The sequence below is a fragment of the Budorcas taxicolor genome, chromosome 2 (genome assembly GCF_023091745.1).
Source record: "Budorcas taxicolor isolate Tak-1 chromosome 2, Takin1.1, whole genome shotgun sequence".
Lineage (NCBI taxonomy): Eukaryota > Metazoa > Chordata > Mammalia > Artiodactyla > Bovidae > Budorcas > Budorcas taxicolor.
The window spans coordinates 6253796-6270892 of NC_068911.1; the positions used below are offsets into that span (position 1 = coordinate 6253796).

A 17097-nucleotide genomic window follows, 5' to 3' on the forward strand; every position below is an offset into this window, starting at 1 on the left:
TTGTTTGTTTGTTAATTTTCAGGTAAGATTTTCCAATAGAATTGTATTCAATGATTGTTTTATCTACTGTTTTTCTCTGATTTTGAGGAGATATAGGGTATATATATCTAACCCAGAGTGTGTCAGGTGGGCTTTAGGAGCTGTTGGAGGTTTGGTGAGAGCAGAGGGAGAAGTGTCTTGTGGTGCTTCTTTGCCAACAGCAAGTGGCAGAGGCTCTACCTGTCCAGACCTCTTCATCTTCTCTCATGAGGCCCTCAGAAACCATGGGAACCTGTGAGTTGCCATCGCCCCAAATGTGAGCCTGGTTGAGTGGAAAGAATACATAGCACTGGGACACTACTGGCCCAGCTCCAGCTGCCCTGCCAACATTTAGTATTTGTGAGCTCTGGATGCCATCTCTTTTCCATAGTGGATCCCATTTCCCTTTTTAGAAAATGGTTCTCATGCTTGGATGTATGAGGAGCACCTGGGAAAGCTTGTTATAGAGTTAGACCCCACTCATCAGTACACAGAATCACTATGATCTGAAGTGAGTTCAAAAATCTGAATTGTGATTGTTAGTGAGAGAAATTATTAAGACGGGAGTGACATCATGAATATAAAGGGTCACCCGAAACCACTGTCTCTTCTCCTTCCAAGTGTTGTTGCAAAACCGTGATGGGAAGAAGGGAATAGTCCAAGTAATATGGTCAGTCTGGTGGAAGAGCAGATTAAGCGCCTCCTCAATCCCTCCTGTCACTGCTTCAGCACTAAATGCTCTTGACACCCACTTACACCCTCTGAGTTTTATAACAGCCTTAGGAAATGAGCAAAAGTAAGTGCAGTGTTTCTCTGCAATTTTTTATGTGATCACAAAACGATTTGAAACTCTCCTGTGGAGTTAAAGGAGGAATAAGGAACATGTAGAAAATCTTCCAATTTGTTCTAGCCATTGCAAGTGCTTGATAGTGAAACCAAAATGTCAGAAGACAGTAAATAACTCAGAGTAAACTTCATGCCAGTGGCCCATTCCCATGAAGGGACATCCTGACAAGTCAGGAGATCAGGTCAAACAGTGACGTGCCACGTCTGAGGAGTCAGCTTTGTGTGAGAGGTGGGTCAGACGTGGGCCTGCCGAGCTGGTGATGGATGTCATCTACATGGAGCCTGAGGCCCGTGGGACCCATATAATGAAAACAAAATATTTAACAGATGAATTGTACATGCTTTTCTGATTTTTTTCATTCTCTTTTTCCTTTTGTTCAAATTATCCTGAACTTGATGCTACCAAGGAGAGATCACTATTTAAATTTTTTCCTGAAAAAATATACACTAATAAGCAAATTTTAGAAAATAGGACAGAAAAGAAAATCTTTCATAATCTTACTGTCAGTTGTGGAGCATTCCAAATCTCCTTCCATTTGCAGATATACTGTTACATATTTATGATAGATGTGTCTACAGTTTTCATCTAATATTATATGCATTTTCATGCTTTGTGTATATCTTCAAAAATGACTGAGTAGATGGTCTCTCCTTAATTATTTTTAAATTATCAGATAATCTGCTTTCTTTAGTTATTTACTAACCTAACTTCCTTCTTGATAATGAAATACATTAAGCCTATAAAAATTATGGAAAATGATATAGGAAATACCCATATACCTACCACCTAGAATTAGCAGTGTTCATGGCACTTTTAATGATGACCTTAGAAGGATGGATTATGTAATGTTAAGATAAACATCTGGACTTCTAGGTATGGCTCCAGCTGCAGAAAATGGCTCCTTAATTTTAATCAGCTCTGTTTTCCCTATACAGGATTTTTGAAGGTAAACATCCTCTGTTGGTTATCACAGATCCAGACATGATCAAAACAGTACTAGTGAAAGAATGTTATTCTGTCTTCACAAACCGGAGGGTAGGCATCCATTTTTTTTAATTTGCAATTTGCTTATTAGATATGCATTTTGAAGTATGTTATAAATTAACAAGATATTGTCAAAAGAGAAAAACACAGAGAGGCTGGATGTCATGTACCTTTCATCCTGATTCCTCCAATGGCGATACACTGATTAATTAGACTACAATTTCAAAGCAGAAAATTGACATTCATACTATCCACAGAGCTTATTGTGATTTCTTCAGTTTCATGCTCACTCATTGTGTATGTTTTGCTCTGTGAAAATGAGTCCTAGATGTAGATTTTGTAGCTACCACGACAATCAATGTACAGAACTGTTCCATCTCTACAAGGCTCCTTCTTACTGTTTTTTTATATTTGTGGCAAGTAGCTTGTTTTTTCCTCTTATCAGGATCTTTAGCATAGCAAATACTGCTCTTTAAATTTTGATGAGAGATTTATCAGTTTTCCCTTTTATGGATTTTGCCTTTGTTGTCAAGTCCAAAATATCTTAGGCATTGCAGATTTTCTCCTATTTTGTCCCTAAGCATTAAATCATTTTATGTTTTACCTTTAAGTCTATAATCCATTTTGCATTAGTTTCTGTGTAACATGTGAGGTTAAGTTTTTTTTTTTTTTTTTGGCATCTAAATGTCTGATTTGCTCCAGCACCATTTATGGAAAGACTATCCATTTAAAATAATTTATTTATTTAATATTTATTTATTGTATTTTTAGCTGTGCTGGGTCTTCATTGCTGTGCTCAGGCTTGAGCCTGGCAGTGTGCAGATGTGTGGCTGCAGAGGTTAGCTGTGGGCAGGTGTGTCAGTGCAGTCGAGTGACAGTAGTAAGGACTGGCTTTAGGCATCTGAGCATCTGCAGGGGCCTCTGATGGTGTTTTGCACATGTGCATCAAAAAAGATTGGCTGCTGGTGTGGACCCTGGGTCTTGTAGCATCAGCAGTGGCACTAACTGGGCAGCTCTAGTGGGGTTGGAGGCAGTAGAGTAGGGTTCATGCAACTGCCTTAACACCATGAATGTGAAATTAAAGGTGGCTGATTGATCAGTTGATTGGGAGAAAGGCCACAGGCACTGGTCAGTTTCAGTGGGATCAGAAGCTGCACATGGCTCTTCCTTTCCCTTTCCTGCCCCTTCCCTCCCCTCTCCTTCCCCTGCCTGACATCTCTTCCTAGACATTCCAGTCCTAAACCCAAAGAGGGGCCACAGTAGGTGGGGAGCCTCACACATCAAGGGGTGGGGCCAGAGAAGGAGAACAGTGGCTCCAAGTCAGAGACTGAGTGGGGAGGGGGGGTGTCCACGGGGATGGCAGCCGGGCACTGAAGTGAGAGTGCAAGTAGCTCAGTCATGTCCGACATGCTGAGACCCCATGGACTATAGAGTCCATAGAATTCTTCAGGCCAAAGTACTGGAGTGGGTAGCTTTTTCCTACTCCAGGAGATCTTCCCAACCCAGGAATTCAACCCAGGTCTCCTGCATTGCAGGCAGATTCTTTACTAGCTGAGCCACAAGAGAAGCCCAAGAATCCTGGAGTGGGTAGCCTTTCCCTTCTTCAGGGGATCTTCCTGACCCAGAAATCGAACCAACGTCTACTGCATTGCAGGCAGATTCTTTACCAACTGAGCTATCAGGGAAGCCCCTTTCACTTTCACTGGTAAGGGAGCCCAAAATACTCACTTGTGGTGGTGGCTCATAGGGTGAGAGGGCATTGTGAGTGGAAAGGGATGGATTGTGGATTTGCTCCATAAAGGAGGATTGATCAAGTAATAATATAGAAAGGATGATGGAAGCTGGCATTCTCACCATTGGAGAAGAAGTCACAGGTTCAGAGACTGAGAAACTTGACTAAACCTTGTGGAGCCACCGGCTGAATTATCAGTGTAAATCCACACTTTTGTATGTAGATAGATGATAACAGGCCAGATGATATAGACAGATGACAGATAGATAGTTAGAGACAGGTGTGTGTGTGTGTGTTTGTGTAGCTACGGAAGCACATTATACGTGCTGCTTTCCACTGATGTAGTGTAGACACCTGAGCAGCTGCAGGGGTCTGGGATGGGGTTTTGCACATGTCCAGCCCAAAAGATCAGGACTGGCAGCTGGTGTGGATCCTGGGTCTCAGGACGTCACTGGCTGGAGCAGCTCTTTTGGGGGTTGAGGGGAAAGGGAGGACTTAGGCAATTGGAGTCTGCTAATGTAGAACCCCGGGAGAGTGATCAGCACCAAAATTTTCAGAGGTTTTCCAGTGACTATGCTGGCACTTGGTTTCATCCTAGCAAAGTTTCTGGGGCTTTCTGCAGAGCAGGGTACAGAGAACCATAGTCACTCCTGCTGCGTGGTTGACACTGGTAGTCCCTGCCCTTCTTCTTTGTTCCTAGTTGTCTCTAGATGTCTTGGCTCTGCCCGTCTCTGGGTGGGGTGAGAGCAAAGCAGGTCATTTGTGCAATGTTCTGAAAGGCTGGAGAAACTGGTCAGTGATCCTGTTGTCTCTTTTAGTCTTTTCGTTTTTTTTTTTTCCAGTAAGGGAAAATGTCTCAGGCTGGGGAATTTCCTCTTGCTGCTGAGCAGTGCTGGCCTAGGGGAAGGGATAATGCAAACAAAATGCAACTCTTCTTACTCTTTTTGTGAGCTATTTTCAAGTGTGCTCTGTTGCATTGCTGACGCGTCTTAGACCTATTTTCATTTACTGTGGGCTATCTAATTGTGAGACAACAAAGGCTGGAGTCTCCACTCTGGTGCTGAGTCTCCTGTCTTGAAGATGTCACTTCGGTATTTCATCATTAAAGTGATATTAGCTGTAGGTCTTTTTGTAGATGCTCTTTATCAAGTTGAGGAAATTTCTTTGTCTTCTTGTTTTGTGAGTTTTATCATGAATGAGTGTTGGAGCAATCTGTTTTAAAACAAAATATAAATTTGAAAGATTGAGGAAGTTTTCAAACAGGCTGGCTTCATATGTCTGTCCCAAGCTGAGAAATAGAATTGTCTTCTCCTTTCCATTCCTGGGGGGAAATGTAGGGGAAAATATTTTCCATGTCATTGTGCAATTTTTTTTCAGAATATGAGGTAGATTCATAAAATTTTGCATAATTAGTACTTCTTAAAAAGCCCTGACCATGTCAGCACATTCCTTTCTCCAGTTGATCAGGCTGTTGCTGCTGCTAAGTCGCATCAGTCGTGTCCGAGTCTGTGTGACCCCATAGACGGCAGCCCACCAGGCTCCACCATCCCTGGGATTCTCCAGGCAAGAACACTGGAGTGGGTTGCCATTTCCTTCTCCAAAGCATGAAAGTGAAAAGTGATAGTGAAGTCACTCAGTCGTGTTCGACTCTTAGTGACCCCGTGGACTGCAGCCCACCAGGCTCCTCCATCCATGGGATTTTCGAGGCAAGAGTACTGGAGTGGGGTGCCATTGCCTTCTCCATGATCAGGCTGTAAATATATGTAAAGACAGAAGTAATCTGAGGCAAAATGCAGTCTGTCAAGGTTATCTGGCTGGCTGTCACCAATCCCTTTCTTCTCTGCATAGCCCAGGAAGATGAACTAGATGTTATTCCCTTCTATCCCCCTGGAAGAACCCTTCCTGTACTACATAGGTCATTTGCATTTAAAAAGAGATTGGAATATGAAGGCTGGAAACACATCAAGTGGCTGAATGTCTCTTCCACATTCACAGGAACCTAGACATTCAGGATAAATGTTAATTGTGCGTCCAGCATAGGGCCTGGTACTACGTAGATAGTCACTAAAGATTTGTTGAATACATTGTTCCCAAATTATTAACACATTTTCCACAACTGTTGAGACTTCCAACACTTAGGTAGGGTTAAATTTGCTTTCAACTCTAGGTTTTTGGTCCAATGGGAATTATGAAAAATGCTGTTTCTGCGGCTGAGGATGAACAATGGAAGAGAATACGGACAGTGCTGTCTCCAACTTTCACCAGTGGGAAGCTCAAGGAGGTAAGAAAAGAAGAGAGTTTTCCACGAGTAGCTTAAATATTAGGATAGAAAATAAATTCATATCCCTGTCCAAGAGTGGTATGCCAAATTTGAGTTTCCTAAAATGGTTCTTATCTTCACATCCTAAAAGAGACATCGTCAGATTCATAATAAAATGTCACTTATAGCTGCATGCCCCTGAAAACCAGGTTCTTCTAAAACTTGAGTCTCCACATTTAACTTCCAGTGCTATTGTGTTTTGTGTCTAGATGTTCCCTATCATTGGGAAGTATGGAGATGTGTTGGTGAGGAACCTGAGGAAGGAAGCAGAGAAAGGCACGTCCGTCAACATGAAAGAGTAAGTAGGGGTGAAGCTGCTGGTCCTCTGAGCTCCATGGAGACCCTTGTGTTTCCTGCCTTGGAGCCAACTTCCTACTGCTGAGTTACTCTAGTGACCAGACAGGAGTAGGTGTATGGTGTTACAACTCCGACTGGCCGGCCAGGCAAGAATGAGTGTTGGCTCATGAAAATATCAGAAGGTATCTTCTGTGTACATGAGCCAGGATTAATTTATCTGATTAAGTGTCACCTTGGGTATTCTGGGAGACAAAAATGCAGTTTGGTCTTAAGTCAGGGAGCGTGATGCGTCCATCTCTGTTGTTTTTTTCCAAGATTGATTTGGCTATTTATAGTCTTGTATGGTTCCATATAAATTTGAGGATTATTTGTTCTAGTTCTATGTAAAGTAACACAGGTATTTTGATAGGGATCATGCTAGATCTATAGATGGCTTTGGGTAACATGGACATTTAGGCAATATTAATTGTCCCAATCCATGTACATGTGATATCTTTCCATTTCTTTGTATCACCTTCAATTTCCTTCATTGTTTTATAGTTTTCATAGTATAGGTCTTTTACCTCCCTGGTTAAGTTTATCCCTCAGTGTCTTATTCTTTTTAATGTGATTTTAAACAGAAATGTTTTATTATTTCCTGTTTCTGATAGTTCTTTATTACTATATAGAAAAGTCCCAGATGTCTACAAATTAATTATGTACCTGTCACTTTACTGAATTTATTTATTGTAGATTTTTGGTGGAACTTCCGGGTTGCCTATATAAAATATTATTTCATCTGCAAATAGTAATAGTTTCACATGTTCCCTTCCAATTAGGATGCCCTTTATTTCTTTTTCTTGTCTGATTCCTGTGGCTAGGACTTCCCATAGTATATTGAGTAGAAGCGGAAAGAGTGGGCATCCATGTCTTGTTCTTGATTTTAGAGAGTACTGGCACAAAAGAGACACATATCAATTGAATAAAATTGATAGGCCCAAAATAAACTCATATACTTAGAGTCAATTAACCTATGATAAAGAAAGCAAGAATATACAATGGAGAAAAGACAGTCTCTTCAATAAGTGTACTGGGAAAACTGGACAACTACATGTAAAGAATGAAAATAGAACATTTTCTCATGCCCAATAGAAAAACTAACTCAAAATGAATTAAAGATCTAAGTGTAAGTCTGGAAACCATAAAAACATAGAAGAAACAATAGGCAGAATGCTCTTTGACATAAATCATAACAACATGTTTTTGGATTTAACTCTTAAGGCAAAGAAAACAAGAGCAAAAGTAAACAAATGACCTAAATTTTTCAGTTCAGTTCAGTCGCTCAGTCATGTCCGATTCTTTGCAACCCCATGAATTGCAGCACGCCAGGCCTCCCTGTCCATCACCAGCTCCCAGAGTTCACTCAAACTCATGTCCATCGAGTCGGTGATGCCATCCAGCCATCTCATCCTCTGTCGTCCCCTTCTCCTCCTGACTCCAATCCCTCCCAGCATCAGTGTCTTTTCCAGTGAGTCAACTCTTCGCATGAGGTGGCCAAAGTACTGGAGTTTCAGCTTCAGCATCATTCCTTCCAAAGAAATCCCAGGGTTGATCTCCTTCAGAATGGACTGCTTGGATCTCCTGGCAGTCCAAGGGACTCTCAAGAGTCTTCTCCAACACCACAGTTCAAAAGCATCAATTCTTCAGTGCTCACCTTTCTTCACAGTCCAACTCTCACATCCATACATGACCAGTGGAAAAACCATAGCCTTGACTAGACGTACCTTTGTTGGCAAAGTAATGTCTCTGCTTTTGAATATGCTATCTAGGTTGGTCATAACTTTCCTTCCAAGGAGTAAGCATCTTTTAATTTCATGGCTGCAATCACCATCTGTAGTGGTTTTGGAGCCCCCCAAAATAAATCTGACATTGTTTCCACTGTTTTCCCATCTATTTCCCATGAAGTGATGGGACCAGATGCCATGATCTTAGTTTTCTGAATGTTGAGCTTTAAGTCAACTTTTTCACTCTCCTCTTTCACTTTCTTCAAGAGGCTTTTTAGTTCCTCTTCACTTTCTGGCATAAGGGTGGTGTCATCTGCATATCTGAGGTTATTGATATTTCTCCCGGCAATCTTGATTCCAGCTTATGCTTCTTCCAGCCCACCGTTTCTCATGATGTGCTCTGCATATAAGTTAAATAAGCTGGGTGACAATATACAGCCTTGACGTACTCCTTTTCCTATTTGGAACCAGTCTGTTATTCCATGTCCATTTCTAACTGTTGCTTCCTGACCTGCATATAGGTTTCTCAAGAGGCAGGTCAGGTGGTCTGGTATTCCCACCTCTTGAAGAAAATTCCACAGTTTATTGTGATCCACACAGTCAAAGGCTTTGGCATAGTCAAGAAAGCAGAAATAGATGTTTTTCTGGAACTCTCTTGCTTTTTCCATGATCCAGCAGATGTTGGCAATTTGATCTCTGGTTCCTCTGCCTTTTCTAAAACCAGCTTGAATATCTGGAAGTTCACAGTTCACGTATTGCTGAAGGCTGGCTTGGAGAATTTTGAGCATTACTTTACTAGCATGTGAGATGAGTGCACTTGTGTGGTAGTTTGAGCATTCTTTGGCATTGCCTTTCTTTGGGACTGGAATGAAAACTGACCTTTTCCAGTCCTGTGGCCACTGCTGAGTTTTCCAAATGTGCTGGCATATTGAGTGCAGCACTTTCACAGCATCATCTTTCAGGATTTGAAATAGCTCAACTGGAATTCCATCATCTCCACTAGCTTTGTTCGTAGTGATGCTTTCTAAGGCCCACTTGACTTCACATTCCAGGATGTCTGGCTCTAGATGAGTGATCACACCATCATGATTATCTGGGTCATGAAGATCTTTTTTTTACATTTCTTCTGTGTATTCTTGCCACCTCTTCTTAATATTTTCTGCTTCTGTTAGGTCCATATCATTTCTGTCCTTTATCGAGCCCATCTTTGCATGAAATGTCCCCTGGTATCTCTAATTTTCTTGAAGAGATCTCTAGTCTTTCCCATTCTGTTCTTTTCCTCTATTTCTTTGCATTGATTGCTGAGGAAGGTTTTCTTATCTCTTCTTGCTATTCTTTGGAACTCTGCATTCAGATGCTTATATCTTTCCTTTTCTCCTATGTTTTTCACTTCTCTTCTTTTCACAGCTATTTGTAAGGCCTCCCCAGACAGCCATTTTGCTCTTTTGCATTTCTTTTCCATGGGATTGGTCTTGATCCCTGACTCCTGTACAATGTCACAAACCTCCATCCATAGTTCATCAGGCACTCTATCTATCAGATCTAGTCCCTTAAACCTATTTCTCACTTCCACTGTATAATCATAAGGGATTTGATTTAGGTCATACCTGAATTGTCTAGTGGTTTTCCCTACTTTCCTAATTTTTTACTTTTATCTAATTGAACTTAAAAGTCTTTTACACAGTAAAGTAAAATATTGATAAGATGAAAAGACAGCCTTGTAAATGGATGGGAGAAGTAATTTGCAAATGATGTGATGATAAGAGATTAGTATCCAAAATATGTAAATGTCTCATACAACTCAATATCTAAATAACAACCAACCCAGTGAAAAAATGGGCAGAAGATCTTAATAGACATTGTTTCAAGGGAAGATATACAGTTGAAAAGATGTTCAACATTGCAAATCATCAGAGAAATGCATATCAAAATCACAAAATCATCCAAAAGCTGTAAGTTTGGGTGAGGATGTGGAGGAAAGGAAACCCTGGTACAAGGTTGGTGGACTGTCGATTGATGCAGCCACTGTGGGAAACCGTATGGAGGTTTCTCCAAAAGCTTAAAGAGAACTATTGTCTGTGTTCCGTCATGTCCCACTCTCTGTGACCCCACAGACTGTAGCCCGCCAGGCTCCTGTGTCCATGCGACTTCCTAGGCAAGAATACTGGACTGGGTAGCCATTCCCTTCTGCAGGGGATCTTCCTGACCCAGGGATCGAACCCAAATCTCCTGCATTGCAGGCAGTTTCTTTACCACTGAGCCACCCAGGGAGCTAAGAACTGTCATATGATCCAGCAATCCCACCCTTGGTATACATCCAGTGAAAATGAATACACTAATTTGAAAAGGTACATGCACCCCAGTGTTTATATCAGCTTTACTTACAGCAGCCAAGATACGGAAGCAACATAAGTTATCTGTCCGTGGATGAACGCTTAAAGATGTGCCGCATGGCTGTATACACACACACCCACCAGAGACATTACTGAGCCATAAAAAGAATGAGACTGTGCCGTTTACAACATGCATGGACCTAGAGGGTATTATGCCTAATGAAGTAAGTTAGACAGAGAATGACAAATGTGGTATGTTATCATTTATACATGGGATCTAAAAATAAAATTAATAAATATCAATATAACAAAACAGAAACAGACTCACAGTGTGGAAAACAAAGTGGTGGTTACCAGTGGGAAGTAGGAAGGGGAGTGCACGATAGGATAGAGGATTAAAAGGCACAAACGACAATGTATAACATAACTCAGCCACAGGGATAGATACATAACAAGGAGTCTATTCAATATTTAATAATAACTTTAAATGGAGTATTTAAAATCGCTCTTCTACACCTGTAATTAATGTGATACTGTATGTCAACTCTGGTTTTGCTGTAAAAGGGAATCAGCTCTGAGCACAGGTTCTGTGGTGAGCTGAGACCCAGATCAATATCCCCTTTCTTGACTCCCCAGGAGGAGTGAATTTACTCCCTTTGCTCTGCTCAGACACAGTCCTCATACACCTTTTATTGCCCATAGTCAAAGCACACTACTGTCCTTTGTCTGATTGTGGGTTCTATCCTTCTATGACTGAGCTCCTTGAGTTTGGCGGTGGGGGCGTCTAACTTGTCTTAGTGTCCCCATCCCCCCAGCACAGGGGCAGTTGCATCATTCACACCTCAGGAGTGAGTGATAGTAGCAGACAGTCTTCCGTGATCCAGCAGGTGGTTCTCAGAGAGTGTGGCTCTTGACCTTTCTTGCCTGGGCATCTGATTTTATATGATTTTCTTGTTGACTCTGTTGGATATGGATAGTCAGCTGGTCCCGATTGTAACTGTCTGTGTTTATCTTTCTCTACTCAGCGTCTTTGGGGCCTACAGCATGGATGTGATTACTAGCACATCATTTGGAGTGAATATTGATTCCCTTGGGAACCCACAAGATCCCTTTGTGGAGAATGCCAAGAAGCTCTTAAGATTTGATATCCTCGATCCATTTCTTCTCTCAGTAGGTAAGTGTCCTACTACATTTCTTTTTCTGTATTTCTCCCTCCGTCCCTTCTTCCCTCTTGTTCTTTCTTCCCCCCTTCCTCCTTCCCTCCCTCCCTTCCTTCTTTTTCACAAGTTTATTGAGATATAATTGAATACATCAATTCACTGATTTAAAATATACAATAGAATGGTTTTTACAACCTAAGTGTCCACGGATGGATAAATGTAGAGGGAAAATGTAGTGTGTACACACACACACACAACAGAATACTATTCAGCCGTGAAAAGGAAGGAAATCCTGCCATTTGCAGCAATGTGTCTGGACCTCAATGGAGGGTATTATGCTTAGTGAGATAAGTCAGACAGAGAAAGACAAACACATGTTGAATCAAAGGAAGAAATCCAAACACATAGAAAAACGATGTCAGAGTTTTGGTTACCAAAGATAGGGTTTGGGAGATAGAATTGGATGATGGTGGTCAAAAGGTACAAATTTCAGTTATTACTTAAATCAATACTCCTGGTGTAATTTGCTTATAGCTATCCTGTTGTCTCAGCACCACTTATTGAAAAGACTGTTTTGTCTCCATTGAGTGGTCTTAGAAACATTTTCAGTGTTCAGTTGACCATAGGCATGTGGGCTTATTTCTGTACTCAGAACTCGGTTCCATGAATCTGTATATCCATCCTTAGGCCAGAACCACTTTGCCTTGATTAATGTAGCTTTATGGTAAGTCTTTAAATCAGGAAATGTGAGTCTTTATAACTTTCATTTTTCAGGAATGTTTCATCTTCTATGAGCCCCTTGCAATTTCATATAAATTTAATCTAAGATAGTTAATTTCTTCAAAGAGGTCAGCTAGAGTTCTGAAAGGAAATGCCTTATATCAGTCAATTTGCCATCTTGACAATGTAAATCTTCTGACTCACGAACATGGCATGTTTTTTATTTACTTACATCTTTAATTTAGTTCAATGAGGTTTTGTGGTCTTCAGAGTGTAAATTTTACATCTTTTATTTTATTCCTACTTATTCTATTCTTTTTGATGTTATAAATGGAGTGTTTTTTCAATGTGACTTTCAGATTATTTTTTTGCAATGTACAGAAATACAATTGATTTTGTATTTTGATCTTGTATCTTGAAACCTGGCTGAACTTGTTTATTAGTTCTAATAGGTTTTTAGTGACTTCCTTAGGATTCACTGTGTACAAGATCATGTTATCTGATGATAGAATTTTAGTCTTCATTTCCTATATGGATATATTTTATTTAATTTTCTTGATTAATTCTTCTGGTTAGAATGTCAGGTACAGTTTTGAGTGGAAGTGGTGAAAAGTCTTCCTTGTCCTATTCTTTTTTTAAATATAAATTTATTTATTTTAATTGGAGGTTAATTACTTTACAATATTGTATTGGTTTTGCCATATATCAACATGAATCTGCTAGTTTTGGGTAGAAGTGGTGCAAAAGGCTTCCTTTTCTTACACTTACTGTTAGAGAAACCATCCAGTTTTTCATATTAAGTATTAGTGTTAACTATGGGTTTACTTAAGTTGTTAACTATGGGTTTTTCATAGATTCCTTTTATCAAGTTGATGAAAGACCCTTCTGTTCCTGTTTTCTGAGAGTTTTTTTAATCACAAGTGTGTATTGGATTTTTGTCACATGCTTCTTATGCACGTATTAGATAATTGTGTGGTCATTGTTTTTAACTCTGTTGAAAAGGCATATTATATAATCTTGCATTCCTGGGATAAAGTGTACTTATATATGATGTATACATCTTTGTATATATTAGTAGGTTCAGTTTGCTAGTATTTTCTTGAGGATTTGTGTATCCATGGTCGTAAGCTACATTGATCTGTTGTTTTTTTTTTTCCTCTAGTATCTTACTCTGTTTCTCACACCAGGTTAATACTGATCCTGAAGAATGACTTTCAAAGTATTCTGTCATCTTCTATTTGTTAGATGAGTTAGTGAAAAATTGATAATTCTTTAAATATTTGAGTAGTATTCAGCATTGAAACCATCTGCACGTGAGCTTTTCATTGTCAAATTGTGGGTAGCTTCTTGATTATCAAATCAAACTTTATATTTCTTATAGGTCTATTCACATTGTCTATTTCTTTTTGAGTAGTTTCTGTTTAATATTTTTTCCAATTAATTAATTAATTTTAATTGGAGGATAATTAGTTTACAATATTGTGAGGTTTTTGTCATCCATCAATATGAATCGGCCACAGGGATACATGTGTCCACCCCATACTGAATCCTCCTCCTACACCTCTCTGTACCCTATCTTTTTGGGTTATACCAGAGCACCAGCTTTGGGTGCCCTGATTCATGCATCAAACTTGCACTGGTCATCTGTTTTACATATGATAATGTACATGTTTCAGTGCTATTCTCTCAAATCATCCCACCCTTGCCTTCTCCCACTGGGTCCTAAAGTCTCTGCTCTACATCTGCCTCCTTTGCCGCCCTGCATGTAAAATTGTCGGTACCTTCTTTCTAAATTCCATATATACACATTAATATACAGTATGTTTCTTTCTCTTTCTGACTTATTTCACTTTGTATAATAGGTTCCAGGATCATCCACTCATTATAACTGACTCAAATGAATTTCTTTTTATAGTAAGTAATATTCCATTGTGTATATGTACCATAATTTCCTTATCCATTCTTCTGCCGATGGACATCTAGGTTGCTTCCATGTCCTAGCTATTGTAAATAGTGCTGCCATGAACATTGGGGTAGTTCTTGTTTCCTTGGGTTGTATGCCCAGCAGTGGGATTGCTGGGTGGTATGGCAATTCTATTTTCAGTTTTAAAGGAATCTCCACACTGTTCTCCACAGTGGCTAGACCAGTTTGCATTCCCACCAACAGTTTATGACAGTTTCCTTTTCTCCACACCCTCTCCAACTTTATTGTTTGTAGACTTTTTGATAATGGATATTCTGACTGGTGTGAGATGATACCTCATTGTGGTTTTGATTTACAGTTCTCTAATAATGAGTGAAGTTCAACATCCTTTCATGTTTTATTAGCCATCTGTATGTCTTCTTTGGAGAAATGTCTGTTTAGGTCTTTGCCCAGTTTTTGATTGGGTTCTTCATTTTTCTGATATTGAGCTGCATGAGCTGCTTGTATATTTTGGAGATTAATTATTTGTCAGTTGCTTCATTTGCTTTTATTATATTCTCCCATTCTGAGGGCTGTCTTTTCACCTTCATTATAGTTTCCTTCATTTGCAAAAGTTTTTAAGTTTAATTAAGTTCCATATGTTAATTTTTGGTTTTATTTCCATTACTCTTGGAGGCCAGTCATAGAGGATCTTGGAGTGATTTATGACAGAGAGTGTTCTGCCTTTGTTTTCCTCTACTTATAGTTTCTGGTCTTATATTTAGGCCTTTCATACATTTTTAGTTTATTTTTGTGTATGGTGTTAGAAAGTGTTCTAGTTTCATTCTTTTACACATAGTGAACCAGTTTTCCCACCACCAATTGTTGAAGAGACTGTCTCTTCTCCATGGTATATTTCTGCCTCCTTTGTCAAAGATAAGTTGTCTATGCTGCTGCTGCTGCTGCTAAGTCACTTCAGTCGTGTCTGACTCTGTGAGACCCCATAGATGGCAGCCCACCAGGCTCCGCCTTCCCTGGGATTCTCCAGGCAAGAACACTGGAGTGGGTTGCCATTTCCTTCTCCAATGCGTGAAAGTGAAAAGTGAAAATGAAGTCACTCAGTTGTGTCCGACTCTTCACGACCCCATGGACTGTAGCCTACCAGACTCCTCCATCCATGGAGTTTTCCAGGCAAGAGTACTGGAGTGGAGTGCCATTGCCTTCTCCTAAGTTGTCCATAGGTGCATGGATAAGTTGTCCATAGGTGCATGGATATATCTCTGGACTTTCTAATTTGTTCCATTGATTTACATTGATTTCTATCTTTGTGCCAGTATCATACTGTCTTGATGACTGTAGCTTTGTAGTATAGTCTTCTCTGGTGGCTTAGACAGGAAAGACTCTGCATACAATGCAGGAGACCTGGGTTCAGTTCCTGGGTTGGGAAGATCCCCTGGTGCAAGAAATGGCAACCCACTCCAGTATTCTTGCCTGGAGAACCCCATGGACAAAGAAGCCTAGCAAAACTATACACCATGGAGCCACATAAAGTCAGACAGGACTGAGCAACTAATACTCTCACCTTCTTTCAGTATAGTCTGAAGTCAGGAAGGTTGATTCCTTCAGTTCCATTCTTCTTTCTCAAGATTGCTTTGAAAACGTTTCGTTTAAAATCAGGAATAAGACAAGGGTCTCTACTTTCACCACTACTATTCAACACAGTTTTGGAAATCCTAGCCACAGCAATCAGAGAAGAAAAAGAAATAAAAGGAATCCAGATTGGAAAAGAAGAAGTAAAATTCACACTGTTTGCAGATGACATGATTCTCTACATACAAAACCCTAAAGATGCCACCAGAAATGAATATAGTAAAGTCTCAGGATATAAAATTAATTCACAGAAATCCCTTGCATTCCTATATACTAACAACGAAAAATCAGAAAGGGAAATTAAGGAAACAATCCCATTCATCTTGAAACAAAAAGAATAAAATATTTAGGAATAAATTTACCCAAAGAAACAAAAGTCCTGTATACAGAAAACTGTAAAACACTGATGATGTTGAAAAGATGGTCAACATCACTCATTATCAGAGAAATGCAAATCAAAGCCACAATGAGGTACCATTTCACACCAGTCAGAATGGCTGCTATCCAAAAGTCTATAAGCAATAAATGCTGGAGAGGGTGTGGAGAAAAGGGAACCCTCTTACACTGTTGGTGGAAACGCAAACTAGTACAGCCACTATGGAGAACAGTGTGGAGATTCCTTAAAAAACTGGAAATAGAACTGCCATACAACCCAGCAGTCCCACTGCTGGGCATACACACCGAGGAAACCAGAATTGAAAGAGACATGTGTACCCCAATGTTCATCACAGCACTGTTTATAATAGCCAGGACATGGAAGCAACCTAGATGTCCATCAGCAGATGAATGGATAAGAAAGCTGTGGTACATATACACAATGGAGTATTACTCAGCCATTAAAAAGAATACATTTGAATCAGTTCTAATGAGGTGGATGAAAATGGAGCCTATTATACAGAGTGAAGTAAACCAGAAAGAAAAACACCAATACAATATACTAACACATATATATGGAGTTTAGAAAGATGGTAACAATAACCCTGTATGCGAGACATCAAAAGAGACACAGATGTATAAAACAGTCTTTTGGACTCTGTGGGAGAGGGCGAGGGTGGGATGATTTGGGAGAATGGCATTGAAACATGTATATTATCATATGTGAAACAAATCTCCAGTCCAGGTTCGATGCATGATACAGGATGCTTGGGGCTGGTGCACTGGGATGACCCAGACAGATGGTATGGGGAGGGAGGTGAGGGGGGGGGTCAGGATGGGGAACACATGTACACCCATGGGGGATTCATGTCAATGTATGGCAAAACAATACAGTGTTGTAAAGTAATTAGCCTCCAATTAAAATAAAGAAATTTATATTAAAAAAACTAAAATCAGAGTCAGCTAAAGTAAAGAAAAAATTTTAAAAACAGTGA

At 39.9% G+C, this 17097-nt stretch overlaps 2 protein-coding genes across 2 annotated transcripts in view; both read left to right on the top strand.

Moving 5' to 3' along the window:
* ZSCAN25 (zinc finger and SCAN domain containing 25) overlaps positions 1-17097 on the top strand; it is a 430575-nt gene that overhangs the window by 134428 nt on the left and 279050 nt on the right. The gene's annotated exons all lie outside the window — the stretch shown is intronic.
* Positions 1-17097, top strand: part of LOC128043215 (cytochrome P450 3A24-like) — a 39582-nt gene that overhangs the window by 6466 nt on the left and 16019 nt on the right. The window contains exons 4-7 of the mRNA XM_052635500.1: positions 1801-1900; positions 5749-5862; positions 6111-6199; positions 11320-11468. Coding sequence (XP_052491460.1) covers positions 1801-1900; positions 5749-5862; positions 6111-6199; positions 11320-11468 — 452 coding nt within the window. The remainder of the gene's footprint in view (positions 1-1800; positions 1901-5748; positions 5863-6110; positions 6200-11319; positions 11469-17097) is intronic.